The sequence below is a fragment of the Trematomus bernacchii genome, unplaced genomic scaffold, assembly GCF_902827165.1.
Source record: "Trematomus bernacchii unplaced genomic scaffold, fTreBer1.1, whole genome shotgun sequence".
Taxonomy (NCBI): domain Eukaryota; kingdom Metazoa; phylum Chordata; class Actinopteri; order Perciformes; family Nototheniidae; genus Trematomus; species Trematomus bernacchii.
The window spans coordinates 6,270,011-6,280,294 of NW_022988066.1; the positions used below are offsets into that span (position 1 = coordinate 6,270,011).

Consider the following 10,284-nt stretch of genomic DNA (forward strand, 5'->3'; position numbering starts at 1 on the left):
AGGGCTCTGGATGAGGTTATCTTCTGCTCCAGTTTGAGAGTCACAAGGCGCAGAGTTCTTTTTATCATCTGATGGCAGAACGAAGCAGCTGACTTTGCTGAAGGGCATTAGGAGGTTTTGAAACACAGCCTCACTGTTGATGGCTGGAATACCTCTTCTAATTTCTGTAAATATGACTGATGACATTAGATATCCTAAATGAAGCCACTGAACACTTGCATAAGACTTTTAAAGTTCATTTAAAAAATATGGGATCTCCAGGATATTACCTCCTACGATGACAGATTTCAAGATTACGGTTTGTCTTAGCCTGAAGACTGTGACACACAATATTAAAATAGGAGATTTAATTCTTAATCACTCTCTTATTATATCGTGTCATCCCTATGTTTAGGCTGCCAAATGAAGGCGTAAAATGCAGCTAAACATGAATCATTTAAAAAGAACTGCATGTTAAGTTTGTTTTGGTCTTTCCCGTGTTTCCCCAGGTGCATGATGGCTATCCTCTGCGGCTGTGGAAGGTGACCGTGGAGATGCCTGCGGGTCCTGAGGAGGTTCTGACCAGAGTGCTGCGGGAGCAGGGCTACTGGGACGAGGACCTGCTGGAGAGCCGGGTGGTGGAGACGTTAGATGAGAGGACGGAGGTCTACCAGTATGTCAGGAACACCATGGCTCCACACCCCACCAGAGACCACCTGGTGCTCAGGTACACATTGATTTTCTCTCGCTCCCTCTGTCTCTCTTTTTTGTTTGTCTTCATCTTTTTGTGATGTTCTGCTCGGATTCAATGTGTTTTTTAATCCAAAGTCTTTACTCTCTCTACTAGAACATGGGTAACAGACCTGCCAAAAGGAGCGTGTGCACTGGTTTGTACATCTGTGGACCATGAAGGCGCCCCTGTTGTAGGGGTCCGGGCCAATGTCCTCACCTCACGCTACTTCATCGAGCCCTGTGGATCCAACAAATCCAGACTCACACATATCTCCAGGATCGACTGCAGGTGAGTTCATGAGGAATTAGCGATTAGATATAGTGTTTGTTTTGTGGTCATATATTGTCCTTTATTTAATTACACAATAAGTTAACGTGTCTTTTTCCCTTTCTTCAGGGGTCGTTTCCCAGAGTGGTACAATAAACTGTATGGACACCAGTGCGCTGCTGAGATTGCGCGGATACGTGACTCATTCTCTGTGCCCATGGACAAATGAGAAAGCAGAGTGCAATTTGGGCATCGCCAGACTCAACAGCATAACATGACATCATCTGCATCCCACTGAGGACTCCAATGACTCATTCCACTCTTTCCAACTGAGAGGTAGACAGGGTCCAAGCCTATTAACACTCACACTTAAAGGACAAATCCTGGATCCTGGATTGAAGGACTTTTTTTGCTCTGATTTTGTTACAACGGTCGGGGTCTCAGTGAGCTGCCAGGAGAACTTATTCACACAAAACATATATCTGGGCTTAAGGACAAGATGTCGCTCATACGGGATGTGGGGTTTCTCCAAAGGGAGCTATTGCTTCTGAGAAGTGTGTGTGTGTGTGTGTGTGTGTGTGTGTGTGTGTGTGTGTGTGTGTGTGTGTGTGTGTGTGTGTGTGTGTGTGTGTGTGTGTGTGTGGTGTGTGTGTGTGTGTGTGTGTGTGTGTGTGTGTGTGTGTGTGTGTGTGTGTGTGTGTGTGTGTGTGTGTGTGTGTGTGTGTGTGTGTGTGTGTGTGTGTGTGTGTGTGTGTGTGTGTGTGTGTGTGTGTGTGTGTGTGTGTGTGTGTGTGTGTGTGTGTGTGTGTGTGTGTGTGTGTGTGTGTGTGTGTGTGTGTGTGGCTTCAAAGCAGTTAAAAAAATAGATATTCCTCGCACTGGTTTCCAGTGGCAGCATAATGTGTACATACAGTATTCTGTTCACAGTAATGGTGTGTGTCTGTCTTGTGATACCTCTGTCCCTTTATTCTGTTACAGCAAGGCACAGGAGGAATAGTATACAATATTGTAGTCAGTTGATTGATGAATCCATGGGTGAAGAAAGATGCGAATGTGCCGGTGATATGTAGACAGTAGAAAGGTCATAGAGAGATGGAAGGTGGGTGATACTCGGGTTTAAGTGTTTCAGTAAAGGAAAGAAAGACAGATGAGTATTGGTGGCTGGCACACCAATAATAGAAGGAACAATCAGGAAACGGCATAATTTACTGACATACAAAAAGATGTGTCTTCATTTTAGTTTTTGAAGAGACATGGGTAAAATTAGTAACTATGCTTGTAACAAAGCCAATTATTCAACAACAGTAAGAGCTCATAAGAAAACGTTTCTGACTGAGGATCAATGTTAGAGACAGAGAGTGTTGCGTCTTTTATATTATCACACCAACTCAGCTAGAATTTAAGACCAACAGATCAACAATAATGGACCAAAAATGAAAAATAGCTAAAACAATAAGTTTTGCGTATTCCTTCTACCTAAAAAAAAGTTAGAGGTTGTTGAGAGCACAGTCAATTCACTTTTTGTTGTTGTCGTAGGCCGGATATCACTTGTATTCATTATAAAACATATTGATTTCACAATAATTATGTACATGAAAACAGAAAACATGCACTGTTTTAACTTGCAACAGAAACCTCTAACTAGTCCTGTAAAAGATGAGAAGTAAACAAAAAATGGTCCTTTTATAAAGGTGGAGATTTTACAGGTTTTACTGTAAAGAAGAGGGCAGATTGAATGTTTGTGTGATTTCAAAGGAAGGAAAACGATCTTTGTGTACGCTTCTTTCTCTGTGCTGTCTGTCAGTGTTTCAAAAGAAGTAGCATTCATAACACTCGAGCTTCAATCTGAGGGCACGCATTTCTCGTGTTGAGTCGTATGATTAAAAAGCTAAGCCATTGTTGATATCGTAAAAGTGTTTGTACCTTTAACTGTGTCCCTGCCAAATAATAACGCATGACATTTACAGTTAATTTAAAACAAATATATTTATACCTCGGATATGTTTGTTTTGTATCATACCATTTTATTTTATTTTATTGTAAATGTTAAGCTTTGTGTTACAGAAATGAACAAATGTTTTATCTTTTTTATTAATATTATTTCTGTACAGGTTAATCAAAGTGCACTATTAAATGTATTAAAATAAAAATGTTTTGTGTCATTTGTTTACACTTAAGTTTGTTCTCAGCCATTACATTAAGCGTCTTTGAGCATTAGAAAAAGCGCTATAAAAATCCCATGTATTATTATTATTACTATTATTATTACATCCAACTATCTCTCTGTGTTTATTCCACACCAATAACTCCAGGAGTTTGGATGAGTGGCGAGTCCTCTGAGTTGGTATGTGGTGATCTCACTTGTTGTCTTACTTCTTACATAACTGTTCCATTAAGCAGAAGACAATAGAGTCTGTTGTCCCACAGCTGGCCTGGGTTGGACCCTGCACACTCAACCGGGGGTTTTCTTCTAGAAATGTAGAAGAAAGTTCCATACACGGACGGAGGTGTCACTTGCGTTCCCGCTCTGACCCCTACACAGAGTAATTATGATCTATAAACTGTGTATTTACATAACTCAAGGACAGGTACTTTCCATACATGTTTAACAAGTGTTAACTTGACTGTGACAGCACACAGCGTACTCGAGCTAAGACAATGCATTTACATTTTGTGCTGGCATACTTGCTCGTTTGTTTTTCTAGTGGACCATTAGCACTTCATGTACTTCAGGAACTAGAGATTAACCAGAGCCTAAAAGAAATTGCACATGAAGCCACAGTGTTTGTTCTTTCCTTTGTTTTTGTTTTGTATATTAACCAGATTTGTCTCCAGAACATTCTGATTAACTCTCTCTTTCTGCGTGTCTGAGCACACATTTTTTCTCCAAATGCCAGTTATTATTTTGCATGCACATGTGTATGTATTTCTGCTGGGAACCCAAGCACCTCTGGGAGATTATGCAGAGCCAGATAAGGCTGAGCGGGTGTCAGCACCAGGGCTGCATTCCTGCGCTGTTCTTTGAGAATCAGACGCAGAAGCTTTCCCACATTGATAAATGAATACAAACGTGCAAGTGCATGCATACGTGGTTTGGAGTGTGTGTTTGTGTGTGCTTTTTCTTTCTTTCACTTTGAAAGGCATTCATATGAATTGCTGTACTGTAAGTGAAGGTTATTGCTGGTTATTGCAAATACACTGTGTGATTTTAGAATTGTATATTACATTTTTACAATTGGGGATCTCCCACATTATTTTGTTCTGAACTAAGGCTTGTAATGGAAGCCTATTCTTGCCAATCAGAGAAAAGAAAAACTATCCTGTAAATCAGTATTATCCCCTACAATCTCATTATTATGACTTACTGGCAGTGATGAAATCAAAACTAAACATGCATGCAAGTTTGAGAGATGGAAAGGATCAAATATATTGGGAGAAATATAGCAAAGAATCTTAATAACTCACATATATATACAGTATATATATATATTAATTCAAATTAAACAAGATTAAAATAGGCAGTAGCTTGGGGTTTGAGGGAAAGTCTGCCACAATAAAAAACTGAATGAAGATTTATTTGTCTTTAAATAAATTGGAACTGAACCAGACTTTCCTCCTTTTCTTTTGTGGTTTTGGGATAAGGAAATTAAATATTTTGAACAGCTGTCATCACAATGTGGTTTACCCAACACCCATTTATTTGGTTTCCCCTAAGTGAGAAGTGATCATACTGATGTTTACAAAAATAGATATATTAAGGATAAGATAAGACTGAAAAGTTAAATAAATGTTGAACCAACTGCAAAGCTTAAGTAGAATACGCACAAGACAGCTGACAGCACCAGCGATATCCTGATTATTTCACACTGATCTATTCATCACATCCTATTGTGCAGTTAGAGCAATTTCCCCAGATTAACTCACAAACATGAGCAATGAGAAGTCATTTTTGGTCACAAGAAATCAGGAGTGCGATATATCTGACCACGTCTTCATGTGGACCGGAATGCTGATGGATTACTTGGTTTTGTTGTGGCTACAGAAGCAATATGTCATCGTTGATAACAGGGCCGGCCCTTGGCATGGGCAGTATAGGCGAATGCTAAGGGCGCATCAATCTATGGGGGGCGCCGGAAAAAAGAAAAGAAAGTTAGAAATATTATTTCATAACAACACAATTTCCCGATTTTGGATCAACAAAGTACATCTTATTATCTTATACTAACAGAACTACACCTATATTGCGTACAGCACCCATAAACTATGGCGCACCCCCCCCCCCAAAATCAAGTTGAACTGCCCCAGCCCCAGTAAAAACCAGAGGTTTATGTGAAATAGTTCTTTTTTTGAAATAATGGTTTTAGTGGGCAATTATAGGTTTTCATTTTGTATTTGTGTTAAATTAAAATAAATCAAACTCCCAAAAAACGTATACAGCTTTTATTAACATTGGAATTTACTGTGTAAGCGGCCGCAGGGGGGAGAGCTTTAGAGAGCTCTCTCCTGAAAGACTGAGAGGCTCTGATAACCTCAGCTCAGTGAGGTAAAGGCACACCTTTATAGTTATAAAAAAATAAGAGAATAGATTTTCATCTATTCTCTTATAGTATAAAATACTATATGACAGTAAAAACAAGTTGTTATTATAAACAAGAATAGAGTTTGAAAGGGGAGTGATTAGTAAAATATCCATAAAGAAAAAGTAAATCTGCTTACAGTTCTGTTTCATATGGGTGTTGAGAGATGTATCCATAGAGCTCTTCATGTTGCTCTCAAAGTGCACCAGATTGATGCTTTTAACTTCAACATTTTAAAAAAATCTTCCCGGGGGAGCATGCCCCCGGACCCCCCTAGAGGAGGTTAGGTCCACCCCCCACTTAAATCATGTTCAAATGGATAGGATACTAAATACATTTGCACACATCTTGTGTCCATATCTTTCTGTTTTGGTGGTCATGCCACACCGTGCACGTGCATGCATGCGCGAGTCATAGTGAGTGTCTGCATTTGGGGGGGGGGGGGGGGCGCCAGCTAAAATCTTGCCTAGGGCAGCAAATTGGTCAGGGCCGGCCCTGGTTGATAACACCTTGTTTTCAGAGTCAACATGGAAAAGAACAACAGAGAATTGAGTTACACAATGTTTCTACAGTTGACCTCATATTATTCCTCATCATATCTCCATATTGCTGAAATTCTAAAGGACGGTAGTGAAGCTTTTAAGCAGGAAAACAGATCTGTCCTTCTGTACAAAAATAAAAAATCAGGTTTCTTTACATTCAACTACACACAGTTTAGTTGTTTTAATGACCTAATCACCAGTGTACTTGCATGGCAGAGTGTATGCTTACACTCATTTATATTTATGAGTGTGACAGGGAGAGAAAGAAAGTGCTTTCTTCAAATACTATTTAACCTATGTGGCTGTTAATAGGCATTTGCCACTTTTTAAATAGTGTAATGCCTGAACACACTGCTGCTGTAACAAAATAATTAAATTATCTATCTTAACATATTCAGCTGATTCCCTATTGAGATGTCTCAGGCCAAACACAAGAGGTCACTGATGATCCACATGGCACACCTAACTGATGTTTTATGATTGAACACTGTCCTCTGGTGGCCGTTTGGAATAAAATGCTCATAATAATAAGACTCCTCACCACACACTGCCGTCAGCACATAGAATACAAATATAGGCCTTGGGCAATAAAACCACAACCGTTTGGCAAAAATATATATTGAATTGCTTAAAAAAATGTAATAGCATTTTACAGGTGACACAAAATCTCTACAGCTAGGAAATTGTATATGATTAAAATATAATTCCTGCATTTCAGAAAACGACACAGCATTTCAGAAAACACTTCAACATTTCACAAAACGCTATAGCATTTCAGAAAACGCTTCATCATTTCACAAAACGCTACAGCATTTCAGAAAACGTCTCAACATTTCATAAAGCACAACGACATTTCAGAAAACACTACAGCATTTCAGAAAACACTTCAACATTTCAGAAAACACTACAGCATTTCAGAAAACACTTCAACATTTCAGAAAACACTACAGCATTTCAGAAAACACCACAGCATTTCACAAGACACTTCAACATTTCAATTTTTACGGAAAGGGTACTTCCTTTAGGGAGAACACTTCTTGTTTGTGATTGGACAGAGCCAGCCAGAGAAGCACTGCTGTGATTGGTTGTTTTTGCTGCCAGTCAAGAAATGACACTTCGTGATTGGTCAGCACCCGACAGCGCAACATGTCCCAAAACATCAGCCGTTAGCTGTTAGCACACAGAGCTCACAGCTCCTCATATCTGTTCAGAAACTGGACAAAAGTTAAACATGTACAAAACCCAGACTGTCTGTGTCATGGCGAATACAGTCGCTGCTTTATTTCTGTCTGTATCGTGTTGTTGTGAGTTTGGACGGAGCAGCTACAGGTTAGTTCAGCCTGATCGATCCGATCTCCATTCAGAAAACACGCATTTTAAAAGGTTTTTCGCCTGCCGTCTTGTCTGTACACTTGTCAAAGCATTAATTCATGTTTTTTACTAACCGGTATCGGTATGTTGTTACTTCGGCATCATTTTGAAACGTGTATTACAATTAAATCACGGTAAAATATGTTCATTTTGTTGTAGTTGGGTATCTACCAAAGTATTTGGTATCACTTACTCTGGGATTTGTAGTCTTTCTAGTTGCGTATTTTCCATAGTCTTATATTTCAACAGTTTTACACTGTGACTTTTTTCCCACTAAATAAAAGAGATAGCTAAGATAAGATAACTTTAACAAGATGCCTGTGTGCTTTGTACCAGGTTGTAATCATACCAGCAATGGGTCTTGCTCGTTCCTTTGCTTCCCGTCTGATGAAAGGACCAGGAGTGGCTGGATCAAGTTAGCTACCTAGCTAGTAGCAAGCACGTTAGTTAGCATTACAGCCTTAGCCTTGTCATTTGTATTAGCCTTAACATGAAGTAACATTAAAGGTGGGGTAGGTAAGTTTGAGAAACCGGCTCGAGATCGCTAGAATTTGAAAATACACAACCGGAGAAAATCTGCCACTTCCTTACAGAGCCCCTCCTCCAACACACACGAACGCGCACATGACCAATGAGGGCACGAGATAAGTTTGTGCACAGATGGAAGGCTGACAGGCAGGTAGGCCATCCAGTTATTTTAGCCGGGCCGGCTAAAATGATTGGTCGTGCTTTTTACAGTATTACAGCTTCCACAGATGACATTTTTTTATGGATTTTTTGTCAAAGCACTTAAGATATTCATTGCTATCGGGATGTTAAGAGCATTCCATGGAATATAACAAAAATTGTATCTCGAGCCGGTTTCTCAAACTTACCTACCCCACCTTTAAGTAACCCAAAATGTTAAACAGTAAGAGTAGTAGTCATATTTCGTGAACCCTTTGAAGAGTACTGTCACACTGGTGTGATCATTCTATAATACACCGTTTAAGCCTGGATGCTAAAAAATGTAACTTGCAAAATTATCTTATCATCACATCATATGTGTAATTCGTGGCACAATTCAAACGGGATCGAAAAATAATTTTTCTCTTGCCATTGACATCAATACATAATTTTTCCGAAATAAGGTCCCATGGAGGTCCACCGGAAAGGGAGGGACTTCGGCTCTCTATACTGGCGCTGTCGGGTGCTGACCAATCACAAAGCTTTATTTCTTGACTGGCAGCAAAAACAACCAATCACAGCAGTGCTTCTCTGGCTGGCTCTGCCCAATCACAAAAGGAATACCCTTTCCGTAAAAGTTGAAATGTTGAAGTTGAAGTGTTTTGTGAAATACTGTGGTGTTTTCTGAAATGCTGTAGCGTTTTGTGAAATGCTGTGGTGTTTTGTGAAATGCTGTAGTGTTTTGTGAAATGCTGTAGCGTTTTGTGAAATACTGTAGTGTTTTTTTAAATGTCGTTGTGTTTTATGAAATGTTGAAGTGTTTTGTGAAATGCTGTAGTGTTTTGTGAAATGTTGTTTTGACTTGCACTTCAGGGTCACCATAAATTGACAATAAATACAGTATAATAATGAGAATATACAAGTAACAAAGACACAGCAAATATGTTGAAAGTCTATGACTTCTGGGTATCCTCTTACTTCCGTTCTTCAGATTTTGCTGAACGTCTATGTTAATTGATGGTTTATATAAGCTTGATATTCGTTTGTTTAAGTAAAACACAGAAGTACATAGATGAGATGTCATTGAACACACTTTGTGCATTATATTGGCAACATTTTGTTCCAATTTGTGTCCACTCATTTCTGAATGTGTATGTCACGCATTTCTTCAACAAGAACTTTGTAAATGTTACATATTCCAATCAAATGTTGCCTTATTTGAATATTGGATCACTTTGTATTTGTCAAACTCAAATACACAGTGGGCCAAAATTAAAAAATGGGTACTAGTCGAGGGCTGGACTGGTTCAATGTCTATTGCAAAACGTATTGAAATGAACTTATTGCACATATTAAACCTGGAACTAACAAAGCTTAAATTATTGCCTATAAAAACAACATTACACATTAAATAATCAGTTGCATTAATTTCTTATGGCTCTATCTGCAGCTTTTCCGGAGTCATTTCTTATGATTACATTTTTCCACCGGCCAACAACAGCTTCAAAAAAACAATTTCCCTCAAAGAAAAAACCAAACATGCCCTGTTGTCGCAAGAAGAAAAGTGCAGAAAGAAACATCCATTGAACTCAGTTTGCTGCTCTGTGATTACATTACATTACATGTCACTTGTTAGACACTTTTATCCAAAGCGACTTACATACTCAATACTGTGGGCAATCCCCACAGGAGCAATTTGGGGTGAAGTGTCTTGCCCAGGGACACAACGACATGCTGACTGCAGTTGGGTTTGAACCTGTGACCCCCTGATCCGAACACCAATGCTCTATCCACTGCGCCACACGCCTCCTGTGATGCTATAGTTCAAGCCAGATACTTGCCATCTCATCTTGGGTGCAAGTTCATCAATGTTTGGGGTCAGGCTCTGAGCTGAGGAAACCCTCAGGATTGAGTGAAGGTGTGTGTGCAATATACAATGCCGAAGTAACAACATACTGATACCGGTTAGTAAAAACCATGAATTAATGCTTTGACAAGTCTGCAGACAGACGGCAGGCGAAAAACCTGATAAAATGCGTGTTTTCTGAATGGAGATTGGCTAAGCTAACGTTGTATATGCTCCGACCGTCCACACTCACAACAACGGCCTATACAGACATAAATAAACCAGCGACTGTATTCGCCATGA

General features: G+C 39.4%; 1 protein-coding gene across 2 annotated transcripts in view; it reads left to right on the plus strand.

Annotated features, from left to right (window-relative positions):
- The window catches only part of dlc1 (DLC1 Rho GTPase activating protein), a 75,641-nt gene extending 74,039 nt beyond the window's left edge, over positions 1 to 1,602 (plus strand). For both annotated transcript variants that reach the window (XM_034120684.1, XM_034120686.1), the window contains exons 15-17: positions 489 to 706; positions 827 to 1,000; positions 1,109 to 1,602. In XM_034120684.1, the coding sequence (XP_033976575.1) occupies positions 489 to 706; positions 827 to 1,000; positions 1,109 to 1,208 (492 nt within the window). In that variant the 3' untranslated portion in view covers positions 1,209 to 1,602. The remainder of the gene's footprint in view (positions 1 to 488; positions 707 to 826; positions 1,001 to 1,108) is intronic.
- Positions 1,603 to 10,284: the final 8,682 nt, after the last annotated feature.